Source organism: Geotrypetes seraphini, chromosome 15 (assembly GCF_902459505.1).
Source record: "Geotrypetes seraphini chromosome 15, aGeoSer1.1, whole genome shotgun sequence".
Classification (NCBI taxonomy): Eukaryota; Metazoa; Chordata; class Amphibia; order Gymnophiona; family Dermophiidae; genus Geotrypetes; species Geotrypetes seraphini.
Window position 1 is genome coordinate 58,726,465 of NC_047098.1, and position 17,678 is coordinate 58,744,142.

Genomic DNA, 17,678 nt, shown 5'->3' on the forward strand with positions numbered 1-17,678 from the left:
TTATGTTGTGTTCAGTGAGTAGAGGCACTGAGACCTTTCTTTTCAATGCCTGTTTTGTATGGTACAAGAATGAATAAATCTTGGTCTTTCAGTGCAGTCAGTTCTCTCAGCTCTACAACACACCGCCTGTACCGCAGTCTGACCTTTCAATGAATTCCTTTCCAATCCCCGGGACGGAATGGGACAGATAATATCTGCTCCAGGCTCTGGTTTTTATTATTTGCTTTCGTCTATGATGCAAATTAGATGAAAAGGTGGATAGAGCTGGCTGTTTCTGATTAAATATTGCACCAATGTTCCATGGTGTATTTGTTTTGCAAAAAGAATTCCTTTTCCATGATTGTCCGCACCATCTCTTTTTTTTTTTTTTTCCCCTCCCCTTATCAAGTTTTCCTCTTACTTGCCTTGGCTTGCAGTTTTTTCTTCGTCTTAGGCTGTTGTGCATAAACCCTCGTCATGCTACCATATACTGTGCACTGGCATAATTGTGTCCTTGGGTACCAATTCTGTGTCAATGATACCACTGCAGTGAAAACAACAAAAAGCACAAATGGCCTGAAGAATAGGGACAAAGATGACTTTAAGTGAATTGAAGTGACACGGCTCGTGTTTTGGCGTGAAGCCTGTGTCAGGGGTCTAAAAAGAACAACATACAACAACATAAACAATTAAAAATAACAAATTAAAAAAAAATAATTGTAGACTGACATATAAATACAGGGATCCTTTTATTAAGCTGTGGTAGGGGCTTAACGCGCGTTAAACCGCCTGCTGCGCTAGCCGCTAACGCCTGCATTGAGCAGGCGTTAGTTTTTTAGCTGGCCGCGGGGGTTAGCGCGTGATGAAAGGTCCGAGGCGCTAACCCCGCTAGCGCGGCTTGATACAAGGACCCCTAAGGTGCGCTAACTAGTTTAGCGTGCAATAAATGCTAAGGCGCCCGTTATATTCTTTAACATATGTTAAATTGGTTTGCATGCCTTAGTACAAGGACCCCACAGTGTATTAAAATATAGATGTTAAGAGAAACGATAAAGATTTTTAAAATATAAATCATATCAAAGAGTACAGAAATATAAACAATCAAACGAGTAATCAGTATAGGGATAATTTAAAATTACATGAGTTCAATTAGCTTTAGAATGATACCATCTAAAAAAAATAAATAACCACAAAAGGTAGAAAGGCAAAAAAAACAGTGAAGGCGACCCTAGGTGCTCAATTTCTTTATTGTATCTATTTGGGCTCGATAGGTACGTGTTTTGGCCCTATGGCCTACCTCAGGAGTCTGAATGATGTGAAAGAAATTGAAAATTAACTGATTTTTGCCTTTAAACAATATCTTGGATAATGAACAACTTTAGAGAAAAGGTGAACATTCACATAAATCAAATTTGTGTGCTGCTAAATGCGCTAAAACAACAGCAGCACACACATTTTATAGAAACATGATGGCAGATAAAGGCCAAATGGTCCATCCACAGCATCCACTATCTCCTCCTCTCCCTATTGGCTAAGGTTCTTTACACCTCCATTGTGATGTCATAGAACTTATGGTTATAGAAATATAGAAACATGATGGCAGATAAAGACCAAATGGACCATCCACAGCATCCACTATCTCCTCCTTGCCCTATTGGCTAAGGCTTTTTATACCTGCATTGTGATGTCATAGATCTTTATGGTTATGGAAAATGATGGCAGATAAAGGCCAAATGGTCCATCCACAGCATCCACTATCTCCTCCTCTCCCTATTGGCTAAGGTTCTTTACACCTCCATTGTGATGTCATAGAACTTATGGTTATAGAAACATAGAAACATGATGGCAGATAAAGGCCAAATGGACCATCCACAGCATCCACTATCTCCTCCTCTCCCTATTGGCTAAGGTTCTTTACACCTCCATTGTGATGTCATAGAACTTATGGTTATAGAAATATAGAAACATGATGGCAGATAAAGACCAAATGGACCATCCACAGCATCCACTATCTCCTCCTTGCCCTATTGGCTAAGGCTTTTTATACCTGCATTGTGATGTCATAGATCTTTATGGTTATGGAAAATGATGGCAGATAAAGGCCAAATGGTCCATCCACAGCATCCACTATCTCCTCCTCTCCCTATTGGCTAAGGTTCTTTACACCTCCATTGTGATGTCATAGAACTTATGGTTATAGAAACATGATGGCAGATAAAGGCCAAATGGACCATCCACAGCATCCACTATCTCCTCCTCTCCCTATTGGCTAAGGCTCTTTACACCTCCATTGTGATGTCATAGAACTTATGGTTATAGAAATATAGAAACATGATGGCAGATAAAGACCAAATGGACCATCCACAGCATCCACTATCTCCTCCTTGCCCTATTGGCTAAGGCTTTTTATACCTGCATTGTGATGTCATAGATCTTTATGGTTATGGAAAATGATGGCAGATAAAGGCCAAATGGTCCATCCACAGCATCCACTATCTCCTCCTCTCCCTATTGGCTAAGGTTCTTTACACCTCCATTGTGATGTCATAGAACTTATGGTTATAGAAACATAGAAACATGATGGCAGATAAAGGCCAAATGGACCATCCACAGCATCCACTATCTCCTCCTCTCCCTATTGGCTAAGGTTCTTTACACCTCCATTGTGATGTCATAGAACTTATGGTTATAGAAATATAGAAACATGATGGCAGATAAAGACCAAATGGACCATCCACAGCATCCACTATCTCCTCCTTGCCCTATTGGCTAAGGCTTTTTATACCTGCATTGTGATGTCATAGATCTTTATGGTTATGGAAAATGATGGCAGATAAAGGCCAAATGGTCCATCCACAGCATCCACTATCTCCTCCTCTCCCTATTGGCTAAGGTTCTTTACACCTCCATTGTGATGTCATAGAACTTATGGTTATAGAAACATGATGGCAGATAAAGGCCAAATGGACCATCCACAGCATCCACTATCTCCTCCTCTCCCTATTGGCTAAGGCTCTTTACACCTCCATTGTGATGTCATAGAACTTATGGTTATAGAAATATAGAAACATGATGGCAGATAAAGACCAAATGGACCATCCACAGCATCCACTATCTCCTCCTTGCCCTATTGGCTAAGGCTTTTTATACCTGCATTGTGATGTCATAGATCTTTATGGTTATGGAAAATGATGGCAGATAAAGGCCAAATGGACCATCCACAGCATCCACTATCTCCTCCTCTCCCTATTGGCTAAGGTTCTTTACACCTCCATTGTGATGTCATAGAACTTATGGTTATAGAAACATAGAAACATGATGGCAGATAAAGGCCAAATGGACCATCCACAGCATCCACTATCTCCTCCTCTCCCTATTGGCTAAGGTTCTTTACACCTCCATTGTGATGTCATAGAACTTATGGTTATAGAAATATAGAAACATGATGGCAGATAAAGACCAAATGGACCATCCACAGCATCCACTATCTCCTCCTTGCCCTATTGGCTAAGGCTTTTTATACCTGCATTGTGATGTCATAGATCTTTATGGTTATGGAAAATGATGGCAGATAAAGGCCAAATGGTCCATCCACAGCATCCACTATCTCCTCCTCTCCCTATTGGCTAAGGTTCTTTACACCTCCATTGTGATGTCATAGAACTTATGGTTATAGAAACATGATGGCAGATAAAGGCCAAATGGACCATCCACAGCATCCACTATCTCCTCCTCTCCCTATTGGCTAAGGCTCTTTACACCTCCATTGTGATGTCATAGAACTTATGGTTATAGAAACATAGAAACATGATGGCAGATAAAGGCCAAATGGACCATCCACAGCATCCACTATCTCCTCCTCTCCCTATTGGCTAAGGTTCTTTACACCTCCATTGTGATGTCATAGAACTTATGGTTATAGAAATATAGAAACATGATGGCAGATAAAGGCCAAATGGACCATCCACAGCATCCACTATCTCCTCCTTGCCCTATTGGCTAAGGCTTTTTATACCTGCATTGTGATGTCATAGATCTTTATGGTTATGGAAAATGATGGCAGATAAAGGCCAAATGGTCCATCCACAGCATCCACTATCTCCTCCTCTCCCTATTGGCTAAGGTTCTTTACACCTCCATTGTGATGTCGTAGAGTTTTATGGTTATAGAAACATGATGGCAGATAAAGGCCAAATGGTCCATCCACAGCATCCACTATCTCCTCCTCTCCCTATTGGCTAAGGCTCTTTACATCTGCGTTGTGATGTCATAGAACTTTATGTTTATAGAAACATGGTTCTCAATCACTTCACCTCAGTGAATCAAACCACAACCTTTACATCATTTATAGGATGCCTTAAGTGAACGCTCAGACCCAAAACCAAAACTCTAGTGAAAAAATCAGTCAGTAGTAACTGAGACCATCATTGCTGTTCACTGTCTCCACTGCCTGCAAATAATTGAATGTTAAGACTGATTTTAATGTTAAGTTTTAAATACAAGTATAGACCCGGAGCAGTTGTATCTGAAATAGCGCCACCTTCCAGTTCAGATAAGTTTAAAATTTAAAACAGGTCAGGTCAGGGGTAGTACATGAGCCAGCGTGGAGGTGTAGCTGGCACTTAAGTAGGTGCTGGCAATATTCAATGCCGAACTTTAGTAGTTGATCAGCTATACCAGTGATCTCCAACCCTGTCCTGGAGGACCACCAGCCAGTCAGGTTTTCAAGATAATCCTAATGAATTTGCATGAGAGAGATTTGCATATAATGGAAGTGACAGGCATGTAAATCTACTCTATTGTATTTCAGACTGATTGCTTTATTGTGTATCTTAAAACATTGACTATGCATTTTTTTGTTGTGAACCGCTTTGAACTTCTGGTATAGCGGTATAGAAGAAATAAATTATTATTATTATTATGCTTATTCATTAGGGCTATCCTGAAAACCTGACTGGCTGGTGGTCCTCTAGGACAGGATTGGGGACCACTGAGCTATATGGTCCCTAGCTAAATGTTTGGATAGTGCAGAGGGCAGTCTGTGGGCAGGTGGAACCAGTATTTAACCAGTTAGCAGTGACATTCAGTCCGCTAACCAGCCAGATAAAAGAATAAAGTTAGGACAGCAGGAAAGAAGTCTGTCTGAACTTTATATGCCAAGTTAGCCGGGCACTGGTCTGATTATTGGTCAGTACCCAGTTAACTTTTGGATGTCCACACTCACTTTGATGGGTCAAATAATGCAGGATATAAATTTGATATAAGATCATCAGATAACCTTCATGTTTATCTTTCCGTAACGATATGAAGGCTCATTGTTTCCAAGAAGTTGTGTTTTTTTTAAAAAATCATTTGTGATGTGATGATTCTGCTATTAGGAATGTAGTTTTTGATGTGTTTGGTTGGTGAATTATGTGTGTGTGTTTTGAGTGTCCATGGGCTTAAAACCTTCTGGCCTTCATGGGCTCAATAGTCCCTTCACTCTGTTTACATCAAACCAACATGTTATTTACTTAATGATGCTAAAGGAAGAGTATTATGTGGTTGAATTGAAAAATTTAAACTCCATTATAGACTTTTTTTTTTTTTTTTTGGGGTCTGGCCTATGCTATTCAAATAGTGCCTTCTGGCAAGTGATGGGAGTTGGAATGGGTATCTCAGATGTTTAAGGGCTCCTTTTATGAAGCTACGTTAGCGGCTTTAACTCATGCACATTTTTAGCGGGCGCTAACCCCTGCGCTAGCCGAAAAACTACCGCCTGCTCAAGAGGAGGCGGTAGCGGCTGGCAGTACCCTGTCCCTCTCTATCTTCTCAGTCCCTCTCCTCTATCCCTTCTTTGTAGTTCCTTTCCTCTCAACCTCTGTAAACCGTGCCGAGCTCTGCGCATGCGGAGATGGTGCGGTATACAAACCTAAGGTTTAGTTTAGTTTAGTTTAAATTAGCCCGTGATATTACGCGCGTTAAACTGCTAACGGGGCTTCATAAAAGGAGCCCTAAGTCTTTTTCTTGGTATGGTTAGTTCTGACTTTTTAATCCTATAGTTACTTTTTTCTCATTGTTATTTTAGTTACTGTGTATGCCTCTGTGATATGATCATCAAGTCCGGTCCTCGAGAGCCGGAGCCAGGTCAGGTTTTCAGGATATCCGCAATGAATATATATGAGATGGATTTGCATGCACTGCCTCCTTGAGATGCAAATCTATCTCATGTATATGTATTGTGGATATCCTGAAAACCTGATCTGGCTTCGGCTCTCGAGGACCGGAATTGACTACCCTTGGTCTAGGACTCTAGGTGGTATATCAAGACCAAATGTGGAGTTAAAAGGTAATAGATTTCCAGATCTTATCATGCAATTTATCATCTATCGCTTAATCCTGAAAAATCATCATTTAACAAAAGATAGAACTTGATTTCTGCATTTTTATTGCAGTTTCATGAATTGCAAGTAACAAGCCTCTGTGAGTCAAGATGAAAGAACAACAGTAAAACCTTGGTTTGTGAGCATAATTCATTCCAGAAACATGCTTGTAATCCAAAGCACGTGTATATCAAAACGAATCTCCCCATAAGAAATAATGGAAACTCAAGACAATTCGTTCCACAACCCAAAAACTTTAATATAATATACTGTATAAAGTAAAAATATATACAGTAAAACAAATTAACCTGCATTTGCAAGACCTCACTCGTTTAGAACAGCCAGTACACTCCCGCAGCGTCAGAAAGAGAAGAACCATTGGCTCAGTTGTAATGACGTGACACATGTATTGTGACAGGGAAAGCCCTGTCATGTTGGGAGAAACCCTGCAGTGCTCTAAAACTGCCCCTAACCTTACTCCTAGAAGCAGGCAGGTTAGGGGAACAGCCCTGCAGAATATACCCCAAGTGCAAGGCAGCCCTCATTTGACCCGATTATACTTGCTTAGCTCTAGTTTAGGAACTGCTAAGAGCAAAGAACTACAAATCCCATAAGGCAGGGGGTAGCAAAACCCAAAAATGGATTAGCTCCTGCAGTCAGCCCTGCTGGGGGCAGGGCTAATCAGCAGGGAAGCTACCCAGACTCAGTAGCAAAAAGCCAGAGAAGCACAGGTGAACCTAGAGACAATCAGCCCAGAGGCAGCCACAAACCTTCAGCATACCTGAACCCTTGGAAAGAGGCAGACCTGTGGAAACCAGGGGTCCGAAGATAGAAACCAGCATTCCCCACAGGAAACGAGGAGAAAACCTCAAGACTGAAACCTGTAAGCATTCTTCTGAAGGTAATAAGGACTTTGATATAGAAATGCCAGAAGTAATCTGTGCAGCTGATGTTGAAATGGGGTCTGAGGAGTCATGTTTGTCCGAAGACATGATTATAGGGTAAAGCTTGGAGAAAGTAACATACAATAACAGAAGAGTTGAGAATCACTGCTTCTGATTAAATTAGAGTTAACAGAAGAGTTGGAATAACTGCTTCTGATTTTGCGTGAACACAGAAATATTGTGTGAGAACCTGGCTGAGCAGTTCCAGGACTTTAAACTCGAAAGTTTGGCTTTTGTTTTGTGATTTAAAGACTGGCAGAGCATAGCTTGATGAAAGCACCTGTTTTGGTGGCGTTTTTGATTTGTCATTAATTGTTCGGATTGTTGGGCAGGGGATCTAAACAACCCAGATCTTTAAGGGTAGGAAGAATCCTATGCTCAAGGTGGTAATGCTGAATACACCCTGAGAATTGTTCCCGAGACAAGCTGTGAAAAATTGCTAGATTGTTTCTGAACTGTAGAGTTGATGAAGCTTGGTGGGCTAACAAGGCTGTTTAGCCACCAGTGAAAGTTTGTGTTTTGCATTGCACCAGAATATAAAGAATTAATTTACACTGAACACTTTTTCTTGACATTTTTAATTTTGAAGACACCCCTCTACCTTCCATGCCTTGCTCATCCGCTCGGCCGAGGTTTGGATGACCCGTGTCAGAACTCTGGCTAATCCAGTCCAGGCCTTACCCTGTCACAGTATACATTTTGCTTGTCTTGTAAAACATTTGCACACCAAGTTACTTGCAATCCAAGGTTTTATTGTATTTCTTTCTAGGTTCCAGGTTCTCTGTGCACATCAAACTGGCCTGTCAGCCATAATTACTTCCCAATTATGGTCAAAATATTATATAAAGAGCACTTTGTTTTCTGGTCGCAGCCCCATGGAATGGGCTAGCATTAGGGCCTGTGTGATATATGACGGCTGTCAGCACAGAAATAACAGTAAGTGCGTCCAAGCGGGGCCCCACCTGCCATGCAGTATGTTCTCGATCCCTTAGGCAAAGCTATGCACTGCTTAGTGAAGAAAAATGTCCTCTCTGCTGAAGCATACAAATGCAGACAAGGGAAAGTGAAAGAGAGGAAGTGAGAATCATATTGTAGAAAAATGTAAAACGTGAATTTCAACTAATCAGAAGAACTAAGAACTATCCCTTCTCCTTTCCCTGCTCCCCCTGTCCAGCATCTGCTAGCCCGGGCAGCCTCGGGGCTTTTGCTAGGCCGGCCCACCTCGCATTATCGAAGTGGGCCGGCCTAGCAAATGCCCCACGGCTGCTGCGTTTGCTGGTCCGGGGGTGAGAAGAGACGTCCCTGCAGCGCAGGAGTCAAACCACTACCGCCGCTGAAATCGCTGCACGCGTCTCAAGCCAGTGCACGTGCCGCAAATGGAATATGGCCACGGAAGCACACACCATGGTGGCAGGGATCACAGCCTCCTAAGTGCGCATAGAGGGTTTTCGGGGAAACAGTATTTACAGGCATTTATTAATACCATAATGGCAGTATTTTGGATACTCGGCAATTTTTTAAGAGCTATTTTCAGAAGACCAGTATAAATAATATTGCAGTAATCCAGCTTTGAGATAACCAAAGTGTGTATCAAAGATTCACAACAAGTTTTGTCTAAGTAAGGACTTATCAATCGAATTTGACGGAAGTTAATTGGAATTTGGAAGATAACTAAACATCTAATTGTACACCCAAAGTTGAATCGGTTGATTGTGAAGTGAGCTAGAAGTACCTGTAATCCAGATCCCAGTAGTTTTTTGAGGATTCAAGACAAGCTTATCTATGGTCCCGATTGGCTGCTTGATGGCGGTAGGATGTATATTGCACCTGCTTCAGGATGTACATTTTCAAGAATTAGTCCCTTTGTGTATAAAATGAAAACACAACTGGCTTACATGATTAAAGCTATCCACATAAAACATTTGAAAATTTATCTGAAAAATTATTGTCAGCTTTTATTTTTCAGTTGTGTTGTAGGGCCTCTCTTTCTTCCTTCTCAGCTTTTAAATATCAAACTCTTGTTTCACTTTCTTGCCTCTCCCTATAGCTGTTCTCTCTTTTCTGAACGTATCGCATCAGCTCTCAATTTCCAGGGCTACATGTCACCTTCAAAGAAGGTGACAAGTCTGTCAAAGCACAATGAAAGGAAAAAAAAAAAAAACCTTTTCTGAAAATAATTACAAAACTTCAGAACACTTGGATCCTAAAAAGAAAGATATCATTTAAACTAAAAAGAAAAAAAAAAATATTTGTTATACAATACCCTCAGTGCAAAACGGAAGAAAAAAAGATTTTATATTCACACATTAGGAAACCAAACGGGAGCTATAAAAACCCAATACAATTTAATTGGGTGCCCTCTTGACAAAAATGTTATTAAAATGATTGTATAGTTGAAACCTGCCTGAAATCCCAAACACTGCTATGACTATGGCTGTGAAAACATTTAATACACAGCAAGCAACATGGCACAGTGGGGTTTCTTTTTTCCCTGCTCCCTCCCCCCCCCAAATAATCTTTTCAGATTAAAAAAAAAAAAGACTTGGTCTTGTACATCTCTAATAAATTACTCACATACTATTAAAGTGTATGTCAGCAGTTTTGTAGTGTTAAAAAAAAAACACACACAAAACTTAACTGCATGCCAATTAAAATGTAAACAGAGAGACGGATAGGGCTGTGTCAGTCTACTGTGAACCTGAGAAGCTCGTAACAATTCAACATACAAATTCTACTCCCGTTAATTTGAATTTGACAGTTACTTTAATCAGCTGAGGGTTTTGTTTTAATTTAGAGTTTCTAGTGAGACAAACAGCTTCATATCCAACAGATTAATCCCATAAGTCTTGAAACATTACATAGGCCCTCATCAAGGACTTAATTAAAAACAGGGGACTCAGATTTGTATAGGCAGATAGATTGATTAGTGTGTGTGTATATTTTTGCAGGAAATGGTTGGAAGGCAAGAAGAGGGTGGTCGTAGAGGGTGTGTCGTAGAAGGTCATGACAAAACAGGGTGATTATGTGGAAAAGTAATGTAATTTGCTTTTGAGATATTTAATAAATAGTGTTTAAAATAATAAAGTTGTGTAAACTTTTTGAAGATCTCTCTCGTGTGTGTGTATATATCTATCTATTTATCTCTATATATCCTCTATAATAAAACCCTAAGCAAGCATGCGCACTTAGGGTTTTCTGATTCCTGCAGTGTGCTGTGTCCTTTCGTGTCCGTATTCTATTTACGGCGTGCGGCGGCTTGAAGTGGCTGTCAGCATGTGCAGGCTGTGGCGGCTTGAAGCGGCTGTCGGCGCGTGCAGGCAGTTGAACTACGGTGGTGGTGGTTTGAACAGGAACAGCTGGAGGGTGTCATGCGGGTACTGAGAGGTGGACAGGAGGGCAGATACGAACAGAACGGAAGCTGGATGCTGGACAGGTGGAGCAGGGAAGAGGTGCTGCTAGACAGGGGGGAGGTAAAAGGAAGGGAGAAGGCCTACTGCTGGACAGGGGGAGCAGGGATGAGGTGCTGCTAGACAGGGGGGAGGTAAAAGGAAGGGAGAAGGCCTACTGCTGGACAGGGGGAGCAGGGATGAGGTGCTGCTGGACAGGGAGAGGTAAAACAAAGGGTGAAGGGCTGCTGCTGGACAGGGGGAGCAGGCAAGGGGTGGTGGTGGACAGCCGAGGAAAAAGAGAGAAAGAAAGACAGACAGACAGAAAGCGGCCAAGGAGAGAGAGAGAGAGAAAGAAAGAAAGACACACACACACATCTATTCTAGCACCCGTTAATGTAACGGGCTTAAAGACTAATATATATATATATATATATATATATATATATACACACACATATACTGTATATACGTGTGTGTGTGTACATACATATATATATATTTACATATATCTTTATCTATCTATATATATAGTGACAAGAATCTTGCTATCCCTATCAGAAACAGGGAGGAAGATCCTGCAAGCCCCATTAAAACCTTGTCAGCAAGTTTGGGAAACATCCTGAAGTGTGTAGAAATCCTAGTGTGCACAGCTTTGGAGAATGCTTAGAACTCAGGCTGACATTCAGAGTGCAGGGCCCTTTAAGATCTTGCCTGTCCCTGCTAGGAGGGGGTGTGGCTGGATGCCAGGCTTCCATTTCCTGAGCTTTCCTCATCAGACAGAGAGAGAGGCAAAGAGGTGGTCAGGCAGCTGAGCGTAAGCTGGGAAGGAGGCCATTCTTTCCAGCTGAACCAGATCCAGCACAAGGCAGTTCCCCCGCAGACTGGGAGATGGAAGTGCTTGCTGAAAGCCATACTAAACCAGTCTCAAAAACCCAGCCAGAGGATTATGCCATGGAGTTTCAAGAGGACTATGTTTTGCCTGACCTTAGTGAGGGGCAGATGGATTGTGAGTAGACTGTTAAGCCAAACAATTTAGTTTTCTCTTTCACTGGAGTTTTCATTTTTAATGGGGGAGGGGGGGTTCCACAAACCTGCCTAAGTGTTTTGTGCTGGGGACATTGTAGGGTGTGTACAGCTACCCTAAAGAACTGTAAAGCAGTGCAATTTTGGTTCTGCTTTGGTTTTTGGAGCAACTTGTGCACTGCTCTGAGTTGTGCTTAGGTGGTGAGAAGTTGAAAACTGTGCCTGTCTTTTGGGAGGGCGGCAACACCTATGGTGTACTGGCCTATCTCCTCCCAGCCTGTTGGGGATTTGGCTTTACCCAACAGAACTTCAGCCAGAGCCAGAGTGCACTTTTCAAAAGGAAAATGTTTGTTTGAATGGACTAATTTTGATAGGCCAGATAGTGTGGCCAGAAGAAAAGTTTCTGGATTTTGTTTTTGAGAGTTGGACTTTATCTAGAGCACAGGTTGTGCTGAGTTAGAACTTAAAAACAATCCTTGGAGCTAAAGGGTGAACAGTTTGCTTCAAAGCTCCAGTGTGAAAAACTGTGAGAACTTTGCTTTACCTCTGCCACACCTACCATTTTGTTTGAGTTTTGGTTTTTTTGCCATTAAAGTGTTTTCTGCATTATACAACAGGGGTGTCTCAGTGTGCAATTTGTGGGAGGCACTGAAAGCTGTGTCCACTGCCTTCATTTAAACTCTGGGACAGGGATTCAGATGGGCAACTAGGCCTAGCTAGGATCCTGTCCCGCAATATAAATAATTATTAATACAAATACTTGATCCCAGCCTGTGACCCTGGGCAAATCACTTAGCCCTCCATTGCGCCCGAGTAGAATAATTAGATTGCAAACCATCTGGGACAGATAGGGAAAATGATTAGAGTACTTGATTATAAACTGCTGTGATATAGAAAGTAAATGTAAATAAAAAAAATTAACTTTTTCATAATGATGTCACCACTACCTAGAGATTTTCATCATGATTTGTGTAGATACCAATTTATTTTATACATAAATAAAGTTATAGTTTTTAGTCAGGAATATCTGATCCTTATTTTTTTAAAAAAAATTGTATCTGGAGAAATGTTATGGATCTCATAAACTGGTATAAGAGTTTGAGAAAAGAGGTTGAAGAAGGAAAGTGTAGAATCCGTCTCTTTTATAGACTGCAAGGAACAGGCTCGACTGATTGTAAGTTAGCAAGCGACTGGGCCTGATTAGTTTACACTGAAGAAAACAGTGTCAGTTGAATAACCAGGTAGAGAAGTGATATCGTTTGGGTGAGGTGGCTGCAAATTTATTCAGAGTGAGATATCTCAAATGTTACTGAAATTGGTCAAGTGTTGACAGAGTTATGCAGAAAATGTTCTTTGTATAGATTTTTAATAAAATATACTCATATATTTATATTGAAAGAGATACAGAGAGACAATCTATAGATAAAAGAGATTTGTAGAAAAAAAGATAGATCTATAATATAGAGAGCCAACCAGAGATCCATAAATAAAGACAGAGTGCATGTGAATGTGGGTGCCTAGTTTATTAAATTGCCCTTTATAGGGGCAATTGAAAGGTTTATTTCCAAATCCCACTAAGTCCATATTAGTTGCATTGACCTCACAGGGGTTTAGAAATAAGCCCTTCAATTGTATAACCCAGGTGCTAACATTTATGCACGTGTTATACACATAAATATTTACACACACACACCCTTTTACTAAGCCACGGTAGAGGTTGCTCCTCTCCTGTTGCCACTACCAGGTACATTATGAAATAATATAAAATCTGAAAAAATCCTAACTCAGCATACATGTACCAAACATTCCGCAGTACTAATGTTTATGATTCAAGCATGAGCCCTTCCCAAGAAGAGGCAGCACTACAAATATTACACAGGGTCCTAGAACACCAATACACCTACTACTGGTAGACTAGGTTGAATAGTGTAACTGCTACAGAGTTCTACACAGAAACTACATGCAAGCAGAATACCATACCTCAGCCACAAGCAAAACAGACAAACCCTTACCAAATGCAGAACAAAATAATTATATAAAGTCAAAATTTGAACTAATAATCCCAAGAAATCAAACTAGGCATGTACTACAACAATGGAAAAAAGAAAACATAAATGCATTTCCTTTTGAACTGAACAAAATACAAAGATATCTGTGATGCATATTTCCCAGAGGTAACCTATGTCACCTAATAAATTCTAAATAAAAGGTTTTTTTTCTACATCTGTTATCTGGGCATTATATTTTCCTAAGCATGTTGGTCCAGTTTCTCTTTTCTGCTTTCTTATCTGTCTCCTGCTCCCTTTCTAGTGGGTGTTGTCCATTTATCCTTTGCCCACTTTTTTCCTATCTTCTTCTATTCCCTCACTACATCCATTTCTGACTTAGTTCTTCTTTCTCTCTCTTCTGTTTGTCTACTCAGATTTCACCCTCTTACTCTTCAGTTCTCCTCTCATATCTAGCTCTTCCATTTTTCCTATTCCCTTCTTTCATCCACTCCCCACTTGAGCACTTCTAGCCTTTGTATTTGTCATCCTTCTCTTACTCAATTCCTTGAATACTGCCATAGTCTCTCTAAATGCCAAGCATCTCCTCTCACTCTCCTTTACTATACACCATTGTAGCCTAGCATCTCTTCCCTTGTTTCCAAGGCCCAAATCTGCCTGTCCATGCCATACCTCTCTCTTCTTCACCTCTGTGGTTCAGCTTCTCCCTGTCCTTTCTCTGTCTCCTCTACTTCTGTGGTTCAGAATATCCCTGTCCCCTCTCCCTTCCCCTCTATGGTTCATTATTTGCCTATATTTAAATGCCTAATTTAGGTGCTTAGGACTCTTAAATTAGCATTAAACCTCTAACTCAGTGTATCGCAAATTGTGTGCCGCGGTTAGTGGTAGCGAGGGTGAGAGGTGCCTGGGGCGGTGGCACCCCTCCCCTGCCCTCTTATCTGCCCCCCCCCCATCTCCACATGCTCCTTCCTCACCCCCTTCTGCTGTGCCTGCATCGCTTTCCTTCCCCCGTACCTCTGTAACGTTCCTGGGGTGAGCAGCAGCCCCCAAGCTGCTGTCGCATCAGCATTGGCTGTTCCTCTGATGTCACTTCCTCTGATGTCACTTGCTCGGCCAGGAAGTGACATCAGAGGAAGAGCCAACGCTGGCGCACATGCTCAGATGCTTTCCAGATGCGGCCGGAGGTCGAGGCTTTCCCAAAACCCAGACCAACTACCTAATTTTGGAAAGTCCATCCGGGCACCCAGATGCTCCTCTAAAAAGAGGACATGTCCAGGTTTTCCAAGACATCTGGTAACTCTACCCATGCCTATGGTCAGTACACAGCTATTAAAACATAAAACACGCACAAACAGCTCCTATTCAAGCAAAATTCAAGCTATATACAGTTCCAGACCTGCTGGAAAATGTTGACCACTGAAAGTGTTCCTTGTTATTCGTTGTTACATGGAGTACTCATTTCAATACTAATGAGCTCCTTGGTGGAAAGAGACTGTGTCTGACTTCAAGATGGCCTGGGTTAGGCATGTGGGATCTCTCAGAGAGAGAAAGAGATAATGGTTACGGTGGATGGGCAGACTAGATGGGCCATTTGGCCTTTATCTACTGTCTTGTTTCTATATAATGCATTTGCATAGGAGTCTCGGTGGCTGCTACCATGATGGGTGAAATCAGGCGACTTCAAATCATACAGAACACTGCTGTAAAAATCATATTCAATGCAAAAAAATATGATCATGTATCACCCCTTCTTCACAAAGCTCATTGGCTCCCTGTTGAGCATAGAATCAATTATAAAATTATTTTATTGACATTTAAACCCGTTCCAGTAACCAACCTGAATTTATTAATAATTAAATCATATCTTATTGTCCTTCTAAAGCCCTTCACTCTACGTCTCAAAATCTCTTAACAATTCCTTCTTTAAAGCACATCAACACTATTAGATCTAATAATTTCATGGTAACCGCCCCTTCTCTTTGGAATTCCACCCCTAACCATCTCTGTTCAGAAGTATCTCTTCCTCATTTTAAAAATAAGTTTAAAATTAAAACATTTTTATTCCAAGACGCTTTTGACACCTAACTTTCCTTATTAGGGCAAATTTTTTTTTTTTTTTTTAATTATTTTTTTAAATTCCCTTCCTACTGTACCTTACCTTTTATGTTAACTTTACTTGGATTGTTGTAATTCCTCCCTTTTTCCTCTTATTCCCGTTCGTTTATATGTTGTGTATTACTTGTCTTGTGACTCATCATAAGAACATAAGAATTGTCACCGCTGGGTCAGACCAGTGGTCCATCGTGCCCAGCAGTCCGCTCACGCGGCGGCTCTCTGATCAAAGATCAGTTCCTTGATACTAGCCCTACCTGAGCACGTTCTGGTTCAGCAACTTTGTCTTGAATCCCTGGACAGTGTTTTCCCCTATGATAGACTCCAGAAGAGCGTTCCAGTTTTCTACCACTCTCTGGGTGAAGAAGAACTTCCTTACATTCGTACAGAATCTATCCCCTTTCAATTTTAGAGAGTGCCCTCTCATTCTCCCTACCTTGGAGAGGGTGAACAACCTGTCCTTATCTACTAAGTCTATCCCCTTCAGGACAATGGTACCTTGGATTCCGAGCATAATCCATTCCAGGAGCATGCTCGTAATCCAAAATGCTCGTATATCAAAGCAAGTTTCCCCTTAGGAAGTAAGGGAAACTTGCTTTGATATGTTCCCACCCCCCACCTTTTCCCCCCCCCCGAGGCCAGCAGCGCTGCTCCCCCCCCCAAGAACCGGCATTGCTCCCCCTGAAGGCCCCCCTCGCGATCCGGCACCCCCCCCCGCCGCGACCTGAGATCCCCCAACCCACCCGAACCCTCTTCTTACTTCCAGTGTAACCTCCGCATCGGCATCGGCACCAGCATGTCCTGTGCCCGAAAATCTGCTTCTTGTGCCGGGCCTTGAGCATGTGCACATGCTCAAGGCCCAGCACAGGAAGCAGATTTTCGGGCACAGGACATGCCGGTGCCGATGCGGAGGCTACACTGGAAGTAAGAAGAGGGTTCAGGTGGGTTGGGGGATCTCAGGTTGCGGCGGGGGGGGGGTGCCCGATGGCGGCGGGGGGGGGGGGCCGGATCGCGGGGGGGGGAAGATGCCGGTTCGCGGGGGGGGGAGGCGCTCGTACATCGAAGCAAGCTCGGTTTACGAGGCACCAAGTTTGCGAATGTTTTGCTCGTCTTGCAAAACACTCGCAAACCGGTGCACTCGTAAACTGAGGTACCACTGTACTTTGAATGTTTCGATCATGTCCCCTCTCAATCTCCTCTATTCATGTAAGTCTGTATTTTTGGTTCCTGATTAGTTTGTATTTTTGGTTCCTTATTAGTACTTATTTGTACACTGCTTAGAAGTTTGATTGAGCAGTATAAAAATTTTTTAATAAACTTGAAACTTTTGAAAGCCCCCTGAGCACCTTTGTGTGCATCGGAGGCGGAGCTACCTTACAAATAAGACTGGCTACAACCAGTCTTACTTGCATGGCAAGCTTTTGAGCATCAGAGCCAAAGATAGAAGCATAAGGCCTTTGTATATTGGCCACCTTTTAACTTTTGAAAAGTGTGCTTGGGGTGGTTATCACAAATCATAAAAACAAACATTGAGTGCCAAGACAGGGAGCTGGCGCTCTTCTTAAAATGCAGTAAATACCGTTTTTTTTTCCCCTGCCCTTTTTTCATATGTCAGTAAGAGCTCAGAATCGGAGAATTATACAGTATTACTGGGTAGAAGAGCTCCCCACTGGGAACAGATGCCATTTCTGTCTTCATAGATTTAGAGAAAGTCCTGACATGTTTCATGGTTTTCGTATGTGGGAATCTGTGAAATGGAAAGGGAAACAGCTCTTTCTGTCAACCTGTCACTGATACAAGCTTTTACATTCCATCAGAATGACTAAACTTTAAAGCCGTTTTCTTCAGGGGCAAGTATATTGA

The 17,678-nt window shown here is 41.9% G+C and overlaps 1 protein-coding gene across 6 annotated transcripts in view; it reads left to right on the top strand.

Annotated features, from left to right (window-relative positions):
* The window catches only part of AUTS2 (activator of transcription and developmental regulator AUTS2), a 1,593,647-nt gene that overhangs the window by 970,113 nt on the left and 605,856 nt on the right, over positions 1–17,678 (top strand). Inside the window, exon 1 of one of the 6 annotated variants that reach the window (XM_033921215.1) lies at positions 11,606–11,680. The exons of the other annotated variants lie outside the window; for them this stretch is intronic. Coding sequence (XP_033777106.1) covers positions 11,621–11,680 — 60 coding nt within the window. The 5' untranslated portion in view covers positions 11,606–11,620. Of the gene's footprint in view, positions 1–11,605; positions 11,681–17,678 lie in introns of those variants that run through there. 6 annotated transcript variants of the gene reach the window in all.